This window comes from Zootermopsis nevadensis, unplaced genomic scaffold (assembly GCF_977971745.1).
Source record: "Zootermopsis nevadensis isolate Lab colony 2312 unplaced genomic scaffold, Znev_1.0 Znev_ptg000028l, whole genome shotgun sequence".
NCBI lineage: Eukaryota > Metazoa > Arthropoda > Insecta > Blattodea > Termopsidae > Zootermopsis > Zootermopsis nevadensis.
Genome location: NW_028259160.1, coordinates 4,446,998 through 4,468,119, shown reverse-complemented (window position 1 = coordinate 4,468,119; position 21,122 = coordinate 4,446,998). Strand labels below are relative to the sequence as shown.

Sequence of the window (21,122 nt, the reverse complement as noted above, 5' to 3'; positions counted from 1 at the left end):
AGTGGTCAACATCAAGCCACCTTTACCCCCAGGAAAGGACTATGGTACCCATTCAATAGGAGGCTGGGTGGGCCCCAGAGCTGACCTAAATGCATAGGCTAGAGGAAAGATCCTCTGCCTCCATCAGGGATCAAACCCTGGTTGTCAAGTCTGTAGCCAGTCACTGTCCTGACTGAGCTAACTCAGTGATTGTGGCAAGTATATGAATTAACATTTTTGGAAACAAAGTGCCAGGGGAAATATTTGAATGAAACTACTTTGGGAGCATACAATAATGTAATGAGGAAAAGTGCTTGCAATGCAAGTGGGTGAGAAAGTACGTCATACAGATTTTTTGTAAAGAGGAAGGGAAATGTTAATTAAGTCTTTTAAGCCGAATCTCATATGAGTAATACTTAAACATGCAGTCCATTCGGTAAAGAAAACAACACATTTCCATTACAAAAAGCAACTGGTTAAATCTTTATAGAGAATTAGTCACTGTTGTGGGCAAAATACAGTTACTGAAAGTCAAATCAGGTGGTACATATTACCACAGGGCTTCAGACAGAAATGATGGAGGAAATTGGTTGTGGTGAAGTTGATTTGATTTGAACTTTCATAGGGCAGTGGTGACTATGTGTACCACACGTAGAAATGGTCAGAATTTTACCCTCAGAATATATTTATGAATTTCTCCAACTTTTCTGTTTATCCCATGGCTATTACTGGCCAGTCCCCATGGCCTGATCTTTCTCTCGTAGCCCTGAAGAAGGAGGATGTATGTTTTCCTGAAACACTGGTGCACGAAAAGAAATTAATGTGTGGCGCAACAACCCAGAGAACTGCCTCAAAAACTTTAAGGTCATTTTGTTCCATTACATTTTTATTGTTTCTGAAAAATAGCATCTTTGCTCTGGTTGGTATTGTATCATTTCTTTCATTTGACATACTTTTGAAATTGATTTTTAATTTTTTGATTGCTATTTTCATCTAGTTCAGTTTTTGTTGTATCATCTTTAAAGTTTCAGTCATATCAGGATTTTAATGAAATAAAACATTGTTTTTATGTTCTTTCATTATTAAATGAGTTTAGTAATTGTTCATGCTGTGTCTTTCCTTCTGGAAAGGACTTTTGCCCTTCAACCTGTCTTCCATGTTCCTAATTGCATTACTTTCAGCTTCATCCTATAACACTGGTGTATTGGTGTATGTAGTGATGCTCGGTCTGTCTGATTGCACCAAAAGGAAGTGTAACTAAAGAGTACTGACTTATTTTTCCAGAAGCTGGAGATGCCAGGCAGCATTTGTGTATGTTGTGTGGGAAAACATACAAACGAAGGCACCATTTAGTAAGACATTTGCGGTACGAGTGTGGCCCAGCAAGGAAACAACAACAGTGTACCATTTGTGGCAAGAGATACTCTCGTCCTGATACCTTACAGGAACATTATGTGCTCTACCATTGTACGGGCCGGTTCTGAAATTTTATTTTTAGATATAGAAGAGTTTTCATGTTGTGCTTCATCTAATATCACTATTGTTAAGTAATTAGAATTGTTAAATTTTTGTTGATGTTTTAGCCTTGTTTAATACATCTGTTATACTTTACATTTTGTTCTGAATCATCTTAACTCTTTTCAAAATTGATTTTTTTAAATTTTGAAAAGCCCATTTGGGATGAATCTTTTAAGACTTTTAGATGAGAAAAATAATTTTTGGTAACACTGTATCTGTTATCCACAATAATTATTTTACTCCTTATATTGTATTTCTGTTGTGCATACTGCCATAATGCATTGGTATATTGTTAAGAATTGCTGTCTGATCAAGGGCTGCAGAAATGTTTAATCTTGCTGTCTTGGTTATGTGTTTTGTTTTATGATATTTCTGATTAAAACTTAAATTTGCCATGATGTCTTCAGAGTAGTTTCATCTGCTGTTTCTTCAAACAGAAATAAATTCATTTTAATTTTTCTGGATTCTTTGTAGTACACACAATTGTAATAACCCTAAAAAATCCCCCCCCCCCACAGAATTAATTGTTTATTTCCATAATCTAATTTCTCAGTGCCAGGGGTAAAGGGGTATTGTAAAAATTAATAAACATGTTTGTATGAACTTCATAAAAATTGTTGTTTTATTTCCTGAACATTAGGACTTGTATAAACCTTTACCCTGGCATTAGCATATTAAGAGCCCATAAATATTTTTGATTATGTCAGTGTGGCAGGAATACCTCTCATTCAGAAAATCTTGGAGGCTTGTGCTTCAATTTCTGGGTAATGGTTCTATTTTGTGGTGGACTGATTTGCATGTGTTTCTGACAAAATAGCAGTCTGTCTTCATTGTGAAGTGAATTTTAGCATACTTAGTAACACATTGTGACTATAGGAAATTATTGTTTTGTCAGCAAATTTTTGAAATTCAGATTTTGGATTTTGTGGAACATTATACTTACGTTGTGGCACGTCATGCCACCTAAAGGAATATTATGATGAATACAAATAAAACCTCTTTAAAGACTAATTATTGTCATTAGATAAAATAAAAGAATTATGGCTGTAAGGTAGTGTGGATCTGTTATAATTATATGGGAATCAAAACCACAGACTATCCATTGAAATATGTAAACTACAACATGCTATACGTCTTTGCTGACCACACACTGGTTATTTAAATTGTGTGTATGGAAGTGCAGTACAGTTTAAATAGTACATATAAAATGCTAAAATTGTATTATGCAGGCTTTACTTAGAGTGGCAAATCATTTTTTCTGTGGGGATGTGTGGAGAACAGAATGTTCAATACCAAAGCTAGAGATATTGCTGACCTCCAGTAACACATTGTTGCTGCATAATAACCAGAATGTCAGAAATGTTGCCCGGAATCTTTCATGAAATAGCCTACTGGATCAATATTCATACTGTATTGAGTGGTGTCCATGTAGAAGTGTATTAGCACTGTATACAGCATGATTATTTTATCGCAATTACATTTGTTTTATCACTGTTTTTTAAGTTTATTTCTTCATGGACCTCTAATCAAATTCCGAGGTAGTACATTAGAAATAGGTCATGATCACACCTAATGCTAGTCTAAGCTACTGACTATGCCAATAAAATAACAAAGAAAATTAAATACATGAAGGAGAAATGCTTGACTTGATTGCACTGTCTCTTCACTGTAGAGTTTACTATGTAGGTGAAAACATGTAGTCATGTATCCTTTTAGTGCTCTGGAAAGTCATTCAAAGTAAGTTAGTGTTTCCTGAGGTAATATCTATTTTTATAGTGATATAAGTTATTGGCTAATGGAAGCACATCACAGATTCATATCTACTCAAAATATCCATTATGTGTGTAAAAACAGTTAGATTATTTAAGTAAACATAATTTCTAGTGCATAATGAACTCAACCACACTGGTTATTCATAATGCATCACATCATATAGTTCATACTGAACTTGAAATAACAATGCAACCTGTTTCTTGACAGTAGCATCTCCAGACTGTACATAATGGTTATTGCTAACTTTGGTTTCCTAGAATTAGGTGGTAAGATTTCCTCAACTCCAGATATGAGAATTATACAAATATGACTAACTCTTTTGTCATTAGGTTGTGGCTTTTCTCCACAACTGACGGTAAAGTTATACCACCATGACTCACTCTTCCGGAATAAGGAAGTGGCATTTCCGTTGCTTCAGATGTTAGGATTGAATAACTGTTACTCAGGCAAATACAACAGAAGACAGTGAACTGTGTATTTAAATGAGTTGTAATAAGGCAGAAAATTGCATAATCAGATTGATACATATTGTTGAATATTTAAGTCAAAACACAAACATTCATTCTGGTTTTCAAGTAAAAATTTGTTATGGGACCGTCTTAATACTTTGATCTCAAGTTTTTAACTCACCCACTCACTTGCTTCCTCCCTCCCTCCCTCACTCACTCACTCACTCACTCACTCATTCACTCTGTGGAGCAGAATCTTTGAGAGGCTGATATTCCTTCCGATAATCCGTGGTGTAACAGTCATTCATCTAGATTGAAAATGTCCCGCTTATTGTGGGACTCAAAGCTTTGTTACCATACTTGTAAGAGCCAAATACTGGGCCAGATTAGTCAATCCTACACACTCCCACCATTTTTTCTAGAGATCTATTGTAATATAATTTTTCTATCTATGTCTAGGTCTTCCAAGTGATCTCTTCTGATGGCTTTCCAGTCAAAATTTTGTACATGTTTCTTATCTCACATCATTTGCTTTGGTGTTCTCTCACAATAAATTTCATTTTCTGTCAAACAGATTCTGAATTACACAGTGTCAACCTGATCAATGCCTAATCGTTATCCCACAGATTGGATTATGCTTTCCTACCTTAATATCCAAAATTCTGTGAAAACGTGTATAGCCAGTGGTCTGTGGACTGCTTCTGATTTCTGCCTTGAGTTATGTGTCAGTCAAAGCATAATTTTTATGAGAAACAAGAGCATGTATTTGATTAGTTCCTACAGTACCATACAAATTTTGTTAGGAGATTTCAATGCCAAAGTAGGTAGAGAACAAGAAAAATCCAATAAGATCATATGGAATATTTGGACCTAACAATGGTGTATATGCTAGCAACAAAACCTTATTTTGATCATCACGTTGTATATTTTACATTTCTAATGTACATTTCAATACATGTACATTTTTTAAACTTGTGGCTTTATGGTTGAAATGTGATGTCTGTATTTTAGCAATTTATAAATGAAATTATCACTAGGTTATTAAAATTGACTTGGTTATATATTGTTTTATACCAAATTTGTCAGCACATATATGATTTACATTGCATACTGGTATTTATTTCTAATGGTATGTTAATATCTATGCTTTCAAGTTGTTCTGCATATGAATTAAACTCTGGTCTGTTGGAATTTCTCAAAATATATGTTACTAAATACTGATGTTTTTTGATATAGTTACTCCAGATGATGTTCTTGTAAGTAAATCATCTATTTTTTTATAATCTGTAAGTCTTAGTTGATGACTCCTACACAAAAGGTGACCCACAAATTTAGAAATGACATAAGGAATAATAATAATTGTTACCTCTGTTGGACTTTCACTATTAGGTTACATGTAAAAGGACCTAAAAGCTATGGAACAGTGAATCCATTTCACTCATGTTTGAGGAAGTTGTGTGAATATACTGTAAATAGGTTTAATAAATTGTTATACAAATTAGAATGACCCCATACTTACATTTTGCAGGAATTAAGCAACAAAAAAGAGGTGTGTGCACGCACAGGAAGCAGAAAACGTGCATCATTTTATATCTTAAAACTGAATAAGAGATTTGTAACATTATTAAATGTTGCAAATATAACATGTAAATACAAATATTAAATCCTGAGGTTTGCTTGTCACTTTAAAGTAAAACTGAACTGAGGTGGTGTTTGGAATTCATAAGTACAGAAGACAGAATTGGCAGTGAGATGTCACACTGCCATAAACAACCTTGCTGTTTTGGCTAGTGAAACTTCCCAATTGAATAAATATTCATTTAATATTACATAAATTTATTTTAATTTTATTAATATTTGTTAGTTTGAAGAATAAACATGTTTATTCCTTCTATTGGATTTTTTGGAGACCATCTTTTTTATAATGATTTTGTTAATTATAACATTTTAAATGTTTTTGAAACCAGTGGAAAAATTAATTTTATGCTGTAGAACCAAACCATACAGGAAAATGGGGACAACACAGAGCAGTGGTTTAGAGGCCTGTTTCAGGAAATAAAATGTTTATAGAGGTTGGCTAGAAAACTGGAGAAAACAGATTTATTCTGTGTAATACTGTGCAAATGTATAAGAAAGCAGTGTAGATGGAGTTATTTTGTCGTATGTTTTAGACAAATGTTCATTTTTAATCTTTCACTTGCATGTTGAAAGGTACAATTATACATTAGACAGCCTCCTTTCTTTTCTGAAGGAAATGATTTGTGAAACATAACAGAACACTTTACCTGTGTAGGAATGATCAGATGAAGTTGGTGTCTCAAATCAAAAAGAAACGTAGGGAGAAATTCTCATGGAAAACACAAAACTCTGATATGTTTGTGTATTCTGATTTTCAGGGAAGGGGTTTGTGAAATGATATGGTGGTAATAATAATTCAATTCAATTCAATTCAATTCAATTCAATTCAATTCAGTTCATTTATTTAAGCACTTGACAACAGCCAAAAAGGCCAATAAATAGATGGGGGTGAGTGGTCAGCATCACGCCCCGTCCGGCTTTACTCCCGGGAAAGGACCTTGGTACCCATTGTAGAGGAGGCTGGGTGGGCCCCAGAGCCGGTCTTGACGCAGAGGCTAGAGGAAAAATCCTCTGCCTCCGTCGGGGATCGAACCCCGGCCGTCCAGCCCGTAGCTAGTCACTATACTGACTGAGCTATCCCGATGGGGGCAGAGGATTTTTCCTCTAGCCTCTGCGTCCTCTACAGTGGGTACCGGGGTCCTTTCCCGGGGGTAAAGCTGGCGGGGCGTGATGCTGACCACTCACCCCATCTAGTGCCAAGGTCAAGAAAGAGAGGAGCTATACCTCCACTCACCCCAAACGCCTACATGGCGTATAGTGGGACAAACTTTACTTTATTTTTTTTAAAATATATAATACTAAATAATAATAATAATAGTTAAATTACTTTGTTAAGTGTTTGCCAACAGCAAAGAGCCTAAGACAGGCAAACACTAATACAAATATACAAATTTGATAAAAAGGAAATAATCTACCTAGGTAAACACTAGTATAAATGTAAAACACTAATAAAATACAAGGAACAAAATAAAAACAAAAATCAAATTAAAACAAATAACCGAGCTAGATCCAATCAAGGCCACTTTCTAATAATAATAATAATAATAATAATAATAATAATTTATTTATTTATTTACATTCCATGGATCCATAAGACAGTCAGATGACAATAGGTGTGGAAAAAGTCATAATAATAAAAATAATAATAATACAATACATATTATAAAGTACAATTCATACTATTATATAAATTTCACATAATACAAAACAAAGTATTCACCTAAAGAAATGATAAGCTACAAATAGATACCCATTACACAGAAGAAAAATTTATCACTTATTTGTGAAGAACATAAATTCATTGACAGAGTGGTAGTTACGGTTAGCACATTGAGACGTTTGTCCTGTAGGAGGTTGCATTGTTGGCTTGAAACTCGTTTAATGAGGAAAATGTTTGTTGGATGGCAGAGTGAATGTTTTCTAGAGCTATTGTTGTCATGGTTGTGAAGAGAATGAATGATAACTGAACAGCTTATAGGGCCATAACCTGATTATTGTAGTTTTGGTTATTGGCTATCCTGACTGAGAATTTTTGTTATGGTTTTCATCAGCCGCTCCAGGCAAATAATTGGTTTTGAAGATGGTCATCTTCTGGGATGTTGTGCTGTCCAGTCTGACATAAAGTGACCAGCATTTCAGAGGTGCTTACTGCCTTTGTTATCAGGGTGATGATGGATCTAGTAAGCACCTTTGAATTGTCGGTCAAATTTATCATACTAAATGGTGCAAAATCCTAGGAGACAGTCATCTTAATACTTGCTGCTGTGAGAACCTGAAATGTCATCAAATAATGGTTAATACTTAGGCCATGATTACCGCCTTACCTATTTACCATTTACCATTTCATGGCAAACTATATAACCTTTGCAGTTACTATTAGTGTTAAATAGCCTGAAAATCTAAAAACAAAATGAATTAATAAAAAGGGAAGCTTGAAAGTACAAAACTTCAATTGTTTACAGGAGAAGTGAAACAAATGTTTATTTTTCAGATAAAGCAATGCATTTTTGCTGTATTTAATTTCTATGTCTTGATATGCAAGTTTGGTTACACTTGTATGATTTCTCATAAGTTGTGAGTGATGATATTCAAGGATTTTTTGGAGTTATGTATTCAGCAGTTGTTATGTGGTGAAATCTGTGGTTCATGATGTAGGTTTATTTATTTAGGGAAGTTAACCAGTAAGGGTATGTTCACTTCTTTGTTACAGAGAGTAGCTGGTTGAGGAGATTAACCTCCCCAAGCCAGCATTATCTGCACCCTCCACAAGAGAAGAGTAAACAATTAGGAAAGTACGTATCACACGCAGCTCAACCTTTGGACCCAAGTTCTGTCTCATCATTTGTCTGTGTCACATGTGGCAAATGGTATGGTAGCCGTCACACTTTGCGACGTCACATGAGACTAGAATGTGGCAAAGATCCTCAGTTTCAATGCCCTCTCTGCCCCAAGAAAACTAAACAGAAGTATAACCTCATATTACACATAGCTAGGTCTCACAAAAATATTTCATAAAGCTACAGAATGCCCATGTTTTTAAAACTGGCATTTACAAATTGTGTTTAATTTACTTGGTTTAAAATAGCATTATATTGTGATCGTAAAGGTTTTTGGCAGTGGTCCAGTACTGTCATGGGAGAGTTTTGGATGTCTGAATAAAAGAAATATGATGTATCCACTGTGTTATCCCATTAGATAAACTTGAAATTTTACTACTTGAAGATGGAGATAGTATCTGTAAAAGATCATATTAATTTTATTCAACACCCAAAATATGTCTCCTATGACAGTATTATTATAATTAAATTTGTTGTGTGTTAAGAGTCTATGGGTGTTTTGAAGGAGGTGACTTATGAATTAAAATGTTCTGATACAGCAAAAATTAATCTTCTCATTTTGGGTGTATGTGTTTGAGGTATCTATTCTTATGGTGACATTTAAGTGTTTGGGTTAGTAGTGCTAGTATGGTATGTTTTAAGAATTTGTGATCTGTGCAGAATTATTTATTTAATTGGTCTTGCTCTCTCAGATTCATATTATATAACAACTTTATGATTATATATCCACTAGCCTAGCCTATGACCCTTCTGAATTGACAGGAATGAACTTTTTCTGTGTTGAATGGTGATACAGTTTATTACAGAATTATCTTTGCAAATTTAATTTAAAGTATAAAATTTATAAACTTGTTTATAAAGTACATTAAATGTGAATACCTCTTAAGTGACTGAAGCCAGATTTGTGCCAAGCACAGACTCCCCCAAACTCTACCTCATTTTCATTAATTGCTACCAGTCACCACCATCAGAAGTTGATTTCCTATTTATTCACATGATAAAAACAGCAAACTCATTGAGTCAGGAGTGATAGACATTGGCTATTATATTAGTAATAGAAGATCAAAAAGTATTGATAAGATTTTAAACTAAATTTTGAGAAATAATCATTTCTGTAGCTTATTAAACTGTGTATTGTATGCTACATTGAACAAGATCTGATAGACATGATAATTGTACCTTATGAAAATGATGAAAGAACAAATAATGGGAAGAAGACAAAGACTGGTTATCAAATATCTGCCAAATGGTTAGAACATGACTGTAATTGAGATTAATAAATATTTGTACTCCCATGTTATTTGTATAATAAATGTTATCTGCTTTTTTAGCATGTGAGAATCTTTTATTGGCCAAAAAATCCAAATATTATTAGGTTTATCAAATCATTGGGGATGAGATGGGCATGGCATATAGCACACATGGGAAGATGTGAAGTGCATACAAACATTTTTGTTGGGAAATCTTAAAGGAAAGGACATGTCAGAAGATGTTTGTATTATGGGAGGATAATATTAAAATGTACCTTAGGGAAATAGGGTGGTAAGTTGTGGAATTCATGTGGTTTATGATAGGGCAGGCTTTTGGAAACATGGTAATGAACCTTTTCATTCCGTAATAGGTGGGGAGTTTCTTGACAAGCTGAATATACTGTCGTCTTCTCAAGAAGGACTGACTCTGCTCGGTGGAGTTGGTTCATTGGTTGGTTAACTGGTCACAGCATAACAGGATGAGATGAGTACGATATTTTGTGTGGTCTAATAAGTATCAAATTTGCATTCTGATTGTACTTCCGTACTAAGTTCATCACATATCTGCTGCATTTTTTCTTTGTTTCTTCAGTTGGAATTCTGCTAACTGAAATTTTACAGTATAATATAGTTTTTTGAGGTTTCCTTTAATACTCCAGTGTACTAACTATTTACAGTAGTGAAAGTACCTGCACTACATATTCATTTGAAGAAAAGCTTGAAGAGAATAAAGTTACTTAATTTTAACAAGTCCATTAAATTGGAGGTTTATAACTTCTGGGAGTGAGTCATGAACCTAAAATTCAGTGGTAAGAAGCATTCTTCTTACCAACTTAAATTACTGCTACATGATGTGAACTGATTGAAATAAGCTGTCCTGTATAGTCTGCATTAGTAACACATCAGAGTGATGAATATTCTTTGATGTTGAACACTTTTATCACTGTAAGAGAGAAGAATCAACAAAAGGATGGATGAAATTACATTATGGTGAGCTTTATAATTTGTATTCTTTATCAAATACTGTAGAACTGTAACAGGTGGCATGATTGACATTTTCAGATTGTGAAATACCATTCATTATTGATTAGTAGTAGTGGATAGACAATAATTGATGAGGTTCACATGCAGATTTAGTAATGATGTTTTATGTTTGTGTAGAAATGAAAGAGTGTAAATAATTGTTAATTTTTGTGTATGTTTAGTCAGTGCCATTGTTTTGTGTATTGGAAACCATTGTGCAGGAATGTCAATGTTTGTTGCCAGGCTGAGTAGTAATTTAGGAAAGTAATTGTGTCTGGTATCGGAGTTGAGGAGCAGAAGTGGTTGTCATAAAGACTGTTCAGTTCAAACCTAGATTATTACATTGCTTTCAAATTGGCAAACCAGGTCTTCTCAATCACTGTACAGTGATCCATCCAGACATTTTTCAGAGGCAGTGGAACATATTTAAACAAGGTATAGTTCTGTATGTACAAGGCATGTGGTAACCCCAGTATTATATACTTTTGTGTAAAAGACAAATTTAAAAGTAAAAATGTATTTGGTTGTAACAAGGCTGAAGTAAGTGGGAAGTGGATGTTGTTATATAAAGAGAAGTTTTGTAATATGTAGATATTACCTACTCTGTTTACAATGTTGAAATAAAGGAGGTTAAATGGGTTGGATGGGAGAAACTTCATAGAATGTGGTCACATGATAGTCTGGGAAGGTGGTAGGACAGTAAAATGTGTGATAGGGATGTTACTTGTAAAGATGTGAACTGGGTTGAACAAGCTCAAGGTTGTGGTGTGTGGCAGGGTTTGGTATTAGCTGTGTTGAACCTATGGTTTTTATTATTAGAGTTAGTAAAAGCTTACAAGTTGCAATGGATCAGTCTTTTGTCCACAGAGAAGCAACAACACATTGATTGTTTGATTTCAGGTGAATGGTGTCTACAACAAGGTACCTCTGTGTTACGAGATCTCTTGTCAGGGGCTGAGGATTGTGAGGTGAACCAAAGCCAAAATATGTTAGGATCAGGTAAGAGGGTTTGGAAGTGTGGCAGATGTGGTAACTTATATAATTATAAGAACTTATTGGCTTGTCACATCAAGATGGAGTGCGGTCAGGAACCAAAACATGAGTGTCCTATATTCTTGAAAATGTACACATACAAGCATGTTTTGAAAGATAATTTGCAGTTGGTTCATGGACAGATTTACAAAGAAAATTAAAATTGAGCCTCAAATGGAGTAACAAGTTGAGAATGAAGTTGAAGATTATCTTTTTAAGTTAAACTTGTCTGAGAAAATATTGTAACAGAAGCTCATGGATTAAAAAGAAGTTGGCACTGTACTGAAGCACCACTCCATAAAGGCATGTAAGAATTTGAAAGTAAAGCTTTATGCATTCTAGAACTTGATACGAGGTGATGTGGATGCTGTGGTGAACAGCAGAATCTCTGCCTATGCTGTGTTTGTGAATGTTGAGTCTGTAGACTGTCAGTTTACTGGCTAAGCCATCCTGGTTCTGTAAAGCTCACAGAACCTTTATTTTCTTGTTAATTTATAACAGGGTATTTAACAATATTTACTTTTCTATCTATACGTCTTGAGCACTTCTACATAGGTGGAGATTTTGAGAGGTTCTCACAGTGGTGAAGATGTCAGAGTAACAACTGTGTAGGATCAGATTTGATTGGTACAGATGTAATAGCTGTTGAAGAAGGAACTGACAGAAGTGTATGATATGTCAGAGCCATTTAATTATATTGTGTGTGTTGTATTTGTATTTTGCTTGCTTGTATTATGATGAGCAATGAATTTGTTTTCCTTTTGATCTCAGTTATGATATGTGGCACATAATATTGATACATGTAGAAAATTTTCTTTCGTTTGGTGGAAAAGGGACAAAAATAGACGCTACATTAGTAATTAAAGGGAGGATATAGAGCTCTAGCTCAGAAAGGATGCTTTCATGGACTGATCTTCATGATAATTAGTTTAATTGTTTTGGTGTGTGCAGAACTCATCCCCACTTTTTATGCCATACCCTTAAGTTACACTTTGTATATAAATGTGTTTCTGTTATTATTTTAAGGGTGATAAAACTTTTATCAAGGATTGCATATTGCTAAATATGTTGGTGTAATAAAGAAACACCTTCTGTGTGTCTTAATTTCTTTCACTGAGGTAACTAACAATTGCTATAGATTCTGAAGGTCAACACTCGTGCTACCAAAACCCATCATTGAACATAATCCCATCTCAACTTCTTGGTTTCATTTCATAACAATTCAAGGTGATGTGTAAAAACTGTAATGATTTTCACTGTGTAAGTCAAGTTCCCCACCTACATATTTCTGAGTGCTTTGTATTTCACCATGTTTAACCTAACACTGATGAATGAATTCTCAATATTGATAGAGTTCACTAGTAAATATATGACTGTCAGCTGAAACATGATGAGGTGGAGGATCTTGAATAAGGCACCAGTTGAAACACAATATTCTACCTAAGATGTTGAACAAATATGATGGTTTAAAGAAATGTGAATGGATTTATGGTTCCTCTGAGTATGGATTTTCATATGCATATCCGTGTATACTGAACTAATGAAACCAGTATTTCTTCTTTTCAAGTTGTGATGCAATGCTTTCCTAAACCTTTATCTGCATTTATCAATACTGGGTGTAAGAAACTCAGTACCCGAGTTTAGAAACATCATGAAAGTCAGTTGCTCTAATAAAATATTAATAAAAGCCATGTAAAGTTGCCCCTATGCCTTCACACAGAAGTACAGTTTGTATGAAGTTAATCCTTTAATGTCCAGTGATAACTGCATATACCACCTGCTTTATTAATATCACTGACTGCATCTTTCCACAGAGTGATTTTTTATATAATTTTCATGATAAATAATTATGTCTTTAAACAGACATTTATTGTAATTATGACACATTGTTTTTTTCTTGAGATACAAATCAAATCTTAAAATATTCTTTACATGATCTTCAGCTTCAAAGGGTTAAAGCTTCATGCATTTAGCTCAACACTAGATGGAGGTAATCGGTCAGCTTTATACTGCAGTTATCTGAGAGAAATCCAGGTGCTACATAAATAAAATACTATGAAAAATAATGGAACATGATCTGAAAATTAAATTCTGTTATGGTAACTTAAAATATATCTTTATTAAATTTGTATCAGCTCACTATAATTTGACTGTAAAACTGGAACACAGATAGGGACATGTTTGTTGTTCAAATTCAGTTCAGTTTTTTCTCATTGAATGAGGATAACAGGATATGTATTAATTAAAAGGTAATAAAATACTATGTAGGATTTGAGGTTTTCATGGCAATTAGTCGGAAGGTTGCTGTTTTCTGAGTTGTTGCACTGTGTAGTCTGGTAGAAATATATCAATGTTTCAGAGGTCATTGCTGCCATCATCACCACCATGGAGGCAGCAAGGACTTCTGAAATGTCAGTTTACTTCTACCAGACTACACAGTGCAACAGTACAGAAGGTAGCAATCTTAATAAAACACTAGCCAGAAAACTTTCTTTTGAAGGATTCTGTCATTGAAGTGTAAGATGTGTCTGTCTTAATGGTTGGAATATGTGTATCTAACACTACTCACATGACTACAATGCAGTTGTTTTTGTTTTGCAGATAGGTCATTCGGAAGACTTCCTCACCTTTCAAGTCATCCTACTTCATTTGCGTGTAGCCAGTGTGGAAAGATCTACACACGAAATGACAGTTTACGGAGACATTTACAGTATGAATGTGGGAAACCAGCTCAGTTTCAATGCCCATTTTGTCCTAAAAGGACTCATCAGCGGTATAACCTTGTGCGTCATATTGCTAGTTGGCACAAGTGTAGAGAAGTACTGTCTTTTTCAGATATGAAGTTTTCGCAGCATTGAAAATGTGGATTATGATTAGGTTGTATTATCATATAGTCTTTGAGTTGATTGCCATTTTTTGGTTGATATATTCTTCTGAATCATGGTGACAGCCTAGAAGACCGTAATCTGTAAGTTTTGTTTCTCCAGACAGAGTGATATAGTTGCTATCTGCTGTAAGTGTGTAACTCTATGTTGTAAGGTACTTCTTATGACCAAGAAATGCTGTTATTGTATCTCATTCTTGTGTAATAAAAATTGTTGGCACTGTTTGTTTATGTATCTGGTATATATAAAAAATACACAATTGTGTAATATGTAAAGAAATAAAGACAAATTATTATGATCATATTCCATATGAATTCATATCATTTGATTTAGAATTGTATTAATAGTAGTAAGTGAAATATATAAGGAGAGATGTGACTGTGATACAGCTGACTGACAATTTATTTTTTATAACTTGATAAAAATTTATTACTTATATACTAATAATAAACCTGACAGATGGCCCCATGGCTGTGTCAGGAGTCTGTCTTACTGACTTTTCCAAGGTAATATTGTCTTTGACCATGTAAACATCTTTTAAAGGCAAGACAGTTTGCTTTTTGAAAATAAGTTTCTGAGGAATACAATTTTAAAATCTGTTTAGGAGACACGGAACATGGTATGTATTTCATTGTTGATAGAGCTTCGAAACCTCCAGATCCTTCAATTATATTTTCATTATTCAGTCTTCCTCTGATGCCTCTGTATATTGTCTTTTAGTCATTTGTTCTTCCACTCACCTGCTAAGGATAAAGGAATCCATATCTGAGGTAAAAATCCAAAGGGTGGGATTCTGTTTCTTCGTAATTATATGGACAGTAATGAAATGACGGCCAGTAATTGGGATGTTGGGCATACGGATGAATGGGGGATAGGAGAATATGCACAAGAACTCATGCAGGATTTAGCTGGGCTCATATCCCAATCTCTGTGACCAAAACCCAGTGCCTTACCCACAGACCAGTAGGTTTCCATATTAACGTTTATTGGCCGTGCTTTACAGTAGTATGCTGCTAGGCTGTTAACCCCTGAGTTCAAGTCTGGTTGTGAGCCTTATGATGCAGTGATTTAAATTCTGTGTTCCCATACGATTAATGTTAAAATGATCAAATTTAGATCACTGTTGGTCTGAAAATGATTTTTCACAATGCTACCAGAAATAATGATAATGGAAATGAGACAAGGATTACAGCTAGTAACATCTTATGAGATTGCATAAGGAATCAAATGTAATGTTCTTCAGACTTTCACATGGTTTCATATTATAATAACAATTATTTAATTTTTTATGTTTATACAAATGAGGATATGTGTGTGTATAGAAGCACAGAAGCTGATCTGAAGGACATTTGCTTGTTGCTGCAGCTCAATTTGAGTCTTGTCCTCTTTATTGATGGGCTTATATTTGTTTCTTGTACACACTATAGAATAGGAACTTTTTTAGTTTTATCTGAAGATAGAGACAGACCAAGTGTCCAAAAGCCAGTGTCTTTTAGAATCTTTATTTTTTTTTTAAATCCACAGTTCTTACTGCCCAACAGCTGTAGTTTATGAAAAGGTTTGTTTCAGTCTGAATTGATGACTTTAATTATATTAACAGCATTCATTATGTCTTCTAAAATACTGGCAGTCCTTTTAAGTACATATATTAAGAAGTTTGTTATTTTTATATAAATTATATTAAATGAATTTAAATGTGTTACCGCATTCTGTTTTTCAAACAGGTTTGTGAAGGTTGTTGATCTGTATTATGAATCTTGAAAATTCCTCTATGCCAGTTTGTGGCTTGAAGCAAAAGTAAATTATCTTTAATATTTTAGTTTGGCTGGCACCATTTATAACATTTCTGGTTCTACATAATCAAACTAGATAACATTTTACATGACAGAATATTTTGAATCCATGTACATTTGAAATATTGTTCTCATAACATTTTCTGTTTCTAGAGCTGATTGGAACTTGGGATTTGTGGCAAACTATGGACTATCAACATACCTCTGCCAAAAATCCAAGTGAATGCAGTACTAATGTGCAACAGACTTCATGGCGGAGTGTGCGCCGTGTTGGAGGTGTAAAAAAATTTGTATGCAAGGGGTGTGGTCGAGGGTATATGTGGAGCAGTGCTCTCAAAAGGCATACAAAGTTTGAATGTAACAAGGAGCCAACCTATCAATGCCCACATTGTCCACTGAAAACAAGGCAGCTGTGCAGCATGAAGCGCCATCTTAAGAATAAACATCAGAGTTGAAACTTGGCTGTGGACATGCACGAATAAAATGATTTTGAAGTGTAAGGCAGTGATATTCCATCAGAATTTGTTATTCCCTTTTTTGGATGCGAGCTTCCAGTCTAAATGGTTATTTCGACTGGAAATTTTTATCTTAATGTGTTCATTTTCTAGGAGACACCCACTTAACTTGGCTTATCTTCTTTGTATCTTATATGCGTCATGTTTGTGTTTGATTAAATATATTTATTTTGTACAGTCTATACACAAACGTTTGAAGTTTATTGGTGTTGTAAAAATTATATAATATTAAAACATTTTGTTGTGTAAAATATTATATTAGCGCTCTTAATCGTAAATACGATTTTACATTATATTTTTTAGCGCTTTTTATTAAAACGACATGTTTCGACGGGTAATACCGTAGTCTTCAGGTTTTTATCAATTTAAAATATTTTAAAAACTATTAGATATTTAATGCAATATATTATAATGATCCGTAGTTCTGTTTGTAGCTTTCCATTTTCATGGTAAGTTGCTTATTGTAGTCAGACGTTATATTTATCTGTGGAATTAATGTTTAATTATTTTCTTGGAATGAGTATGAATTGACATAGGAAATAAATATAATATATTGCATTAAATATCTAATAGTTTTTAAAATATTTTAAATTGATAAAAACCTGAAGACGACGGTATTACCCGTCGAAACATGTCGTTTTAATAAAAAGCGCTAAAAAATATAATGTAAAATCGTATTTACGATTAAGAGCACAAATATAATATTTTACACAACAAAATGTTTTAATATTATATAATTTTTACAACACCAATAAACTTCAAACGTTTGTGTATAGACTGTACAAAATAAATATATTTATCTTCTTGCAGCAGAATATCCCTAGATGTTATTTTACAAATGATTTTCCTTTTAAGTGGAGAGAGTTTGTGTAAGTGTAAATTTGAAGTGTTGAAAAACAAAATAACAGATGAGCACTGCCAGTTTAATTGTTCCCTGTGAACTTGGCTCAAGGCAGCATTTTTTGTCCTGTATAACCCTTGAATTATTTTCTGTAAAAATGTTTATGACATGTGGAGATTTCACAGAGAAAATAGTGTTTGCTTTGTTATAATCTGTTTAATGTTCAAAAGCAAATTACCTTTTTGTATACGAGGCGCGTCCACAAAGTAAGTTTCTCACTCGTCCCACAGCTAGCAAACCTTATATTGAGCGAAGCGACTGTGCGTACGTGATAGAGCAATGACGTAGCATGGCGCATGCACTAACGGTACTTCCCGTGTTCTCACAGTAGCATCGTTGCAGCTGTTGAAGATGGAGGTTCTTATTCCAGCTCCCGCCGACTGTGAAGTGCGGTCAGTGATAAAGTTTTTGAATGCACAGAGCATAGCGCCGATCGAAATTCATCGTCAACTGTGCCGGGTCTATGGGCCTAACGTCATGAGCAAGCAGATGGTGCATCGCTGGTGCAGACAATTTTCAGCAGGCCATTCAGAACAAGCGGCGCGGGATGCTTAGTGCCGGTATTGTCTTCCTGCACGATAACGCTAGGCCGCACACGGCTCGACGGACAGCAAGTCTCCTGCAGGAGTTCAGCTGGGAGGTGTTTAATCATTCACCCTACAGCCCGGACCTTGCTCCCAGTGATTTCCATCTTTTCCTACACCTCAAGAAATTCCTGTCCGGTAATTGTCAGCGTTTTGAGAATGACAGAGAGGCGGAGATTGTTGTCACACAGTGGTTCCAATCCCAGGCGGCAGACTTCTACGACACAGGTATTCAAAAGTTGGTCCCACGGTATGACAAATGTCTCAATTCCGGTGGCGAATATGTTGAAAAATAGCTGGACACTTGCTGTATCTGTTGCAATAAATATTTCCATGAAATTGTGTTTTGTTTCTGTAAACGGCCCCAGGGAAACTTACTTTGTGGACGAGCCTCGTATTACTGTGTGTATGTTAAGAATGAAAATGTGTAGATTTTGTTTACACTCAATCCAATGAGGACTGAAAACTCTTTAGAGGAAAGGTTTGTTTGAAAACTTGAGTAATGTCAGGTTCATATAAACAGGTGTAAGAAGTGCTATGTAGTATGAGAAACTCCTATTCAGATTAATTAATCATTGATTTTGCTTCATCAATTAATGTACTTTTATAAATATTGACTTACTAGCAGGTCACAGTGGCCGCGCAGGCTGAGGCTTGGGCCTTTGTGCACTTGGACACTGGGACCTTGAGGTCAAATCCCATTCAGGACATGGATGTTTGTCCGCATATTTCTTTGTTGTGTTGTCCTGTGTACATGTACAGGTCTTGCGATGAGCTGATCACTCGTCCAAGGAGTCCTGCAAAATGTCTAATAGATTAAGCGACTTTGACACCTGCAGGTAGATGAGGATTGTCAAAAAAAGAAAGAAAGAAAGATTAACTTATTAATGAAACTATATAATCAGTTAATTATTTTCCAATGGGGACTTTAACTGTTGTTGCAGTGAGGTTTCAGATTCAGTGGAAAAAGATAATTTTGTTTCTGTGTGGTCCCAACTGATTAGGTTGTGTGGTTTCACTCAATGACAGCAGCAGAGTCAGCTTCTGAAATGTGTGTTTTATAAACTTAATAGACAAAGGAAAATGTACACTAAAATGCATCACTTTAATGTCACTTCTGTATCAAAAACCTTCAGATAAATCTTAGGACATAATTTCCTCATATAGGTTGCAACGCAACTTGCTCATTGTAGTGGTACAGTATTTTGTGAAAATGTTCATTGCTTTACTACCATTATAATGACCCATTACTACTAAAATTGTTAACCATTTGCTGCACAATTTAATCCTTCATAACACTAAATTTCTTTTAGAATTTCAGTTCTTACATCATGGACGACTCATTACTTCTCCATTACAAAGATCATTTGGTTAATACTCTTTAAAGCAACCTTTAGTCTGGTAGAAGCTGATTATCATTTCAGAGGTCAGGAAAATGAGTACCCATTGCCCTATATGTAACTTTGAGGTCCTTGCCTCCATAATCAGGGCGATGACTCATTGGTAAACTTCTACATGGGTCTTCAACCCAAAAGACAGCCATCTTTAAGCTTCTTCCTTTTTCCTTCCATTTTCTATTTTTTTAATTTTGTTGCATTTTGACCTTTACTTTTCATCTCTTGTTTTGATATTTCTTCCTATAAGTTAGCCCCCACCTGCACTATAGTTTATTTGTTCATGTGAGAGGATATGTTTACAGCCTAATCATTGAATAGTTGCTTATGGGACTGAGCACATTTTTACCATTCTTGTGAATGTATGTAGTTACTTTACATGATGCTTTCATTATAGTGGTGGCATTCAGTACTCTGTGATTATCAAATGCAGTAATATATAATGTTTGATAACAGTAGAAAGAACTGTCAGTGTATCATGTTGCTAGGACCATCCCTGTTTTAGTACTGTAATATTAACAAAAGCAAATATGAATTATGTGATTATCTTATGTTATTCTACTTACGTGTGACTTATTTAAAATATTTTATTTTTTAATGCTGTGCTATATATCTTTAAATTGTGATGATAATATATACTGTATGAGTCTGATTTTGGAATATGAAATGATCTAAAATGTTATTAATATATGTTTCTCTGTATTCATTGCATGCAGTAAAGTATGTCAAATATGTCCATATAAATAAGTTTCTTTGGTCCTAAAATACTTCAGCTCATTTGAATTAGGTACACAGGAGGAGATAGTGGTTCTGGTTTCATTGCAGTTAGAAAAGTGGCTTTTTGCAATTCTGTAACAATTTTTATGAAATCAGAATAAACCAGATTTTAATGTTTGTTCTTGGAGTTATGCTGCTCACAGTTTCATGCAGATGGAGTAATTTGGTATGGAAATATCATAAAACATCTTGGATGTTTTGCTATTTTTATTCGCCATGCATTTTTATACTCCATAACTCAAATCATCCCAATACCCTTCCTTAAAATCTGTTTATTGCATTGATTTAAATTTCTTATAATCACCACATTTGAGGCTGTTGAAGTAGTCAGTGTAGTCTCATTATTTCTTCATTTTCTTAACCACTGAAAAATTTAGTCATATTTCTTTTGCACAACGTTTTTTAATGGTCAATGTTTCTTTATTTCATTTCCCATTATTGAACTCTGTATTATGTCATACTCAGCACTTGTGAATGTATTAATTTTTACCTCCCCTCTATACATTTACACTACTAGATACATATTTTTCAATTTACTATAATTTTATAAATCAGTTTTTTGTTTCAGCATTGATACAAGGACCATCATTGTTTCAATTATGTAGGACAGGAATACAGAGTAGCTAATACTGTGTACTGTTCCAAAGAGTAGCATAGCCTTTGTGATGACCTGGAATTTTGGAAATGACTGTGGTGCTTGCTATATTTTGATGGGCTCATTTGACCATCTCCACACTAAGAGTATTGCTAGAGTTTGAAATATTCATGAATGCA

At 34.4% G+C, this 21,122-nt stretch overlaps 1 protein-coding gene across 39 annotated transcripts in view; it reads left to right on the top strand.

Annotated features, from left to right (window-relative positions):
* LOC110827600 (uncharacterized) overlaps positions 1-21,122 on the top strand; it is a 264,274-nt gene that overhangs the window by 46,365 nt on the left and 196,787 nt on the right. The window contains exons 5-6 of one of the 39 annotated variants that reach the window (XM_022059383.2): positions 11,368-11,466; positions 14,101-14,687. The exons of 33 other annotated variants lie outside the window; for them this stretch is intronic. In XM_022059383.2, the coding sequence (XP_021915075.1) occupies positions 11,368-11,466; positions 14,101-14,357 (356 nt within the window). In that variant the 3' untranslated portion in view covers positions 14,358-14,687. Of the gene's footprint in view, positions 1-1,263; positions 2,994-8,067; positions 9,528-11,367; positions 11,467-14,100; positions 14,688-16,330; positions 20,467-21,122 lie in introns of those variants that run through there. 5 more of the 39 variants (XM_022059415.2, XM_022059397.2, XM_022059410.2 and 2 more) reach the window with 5 other exon arrangements.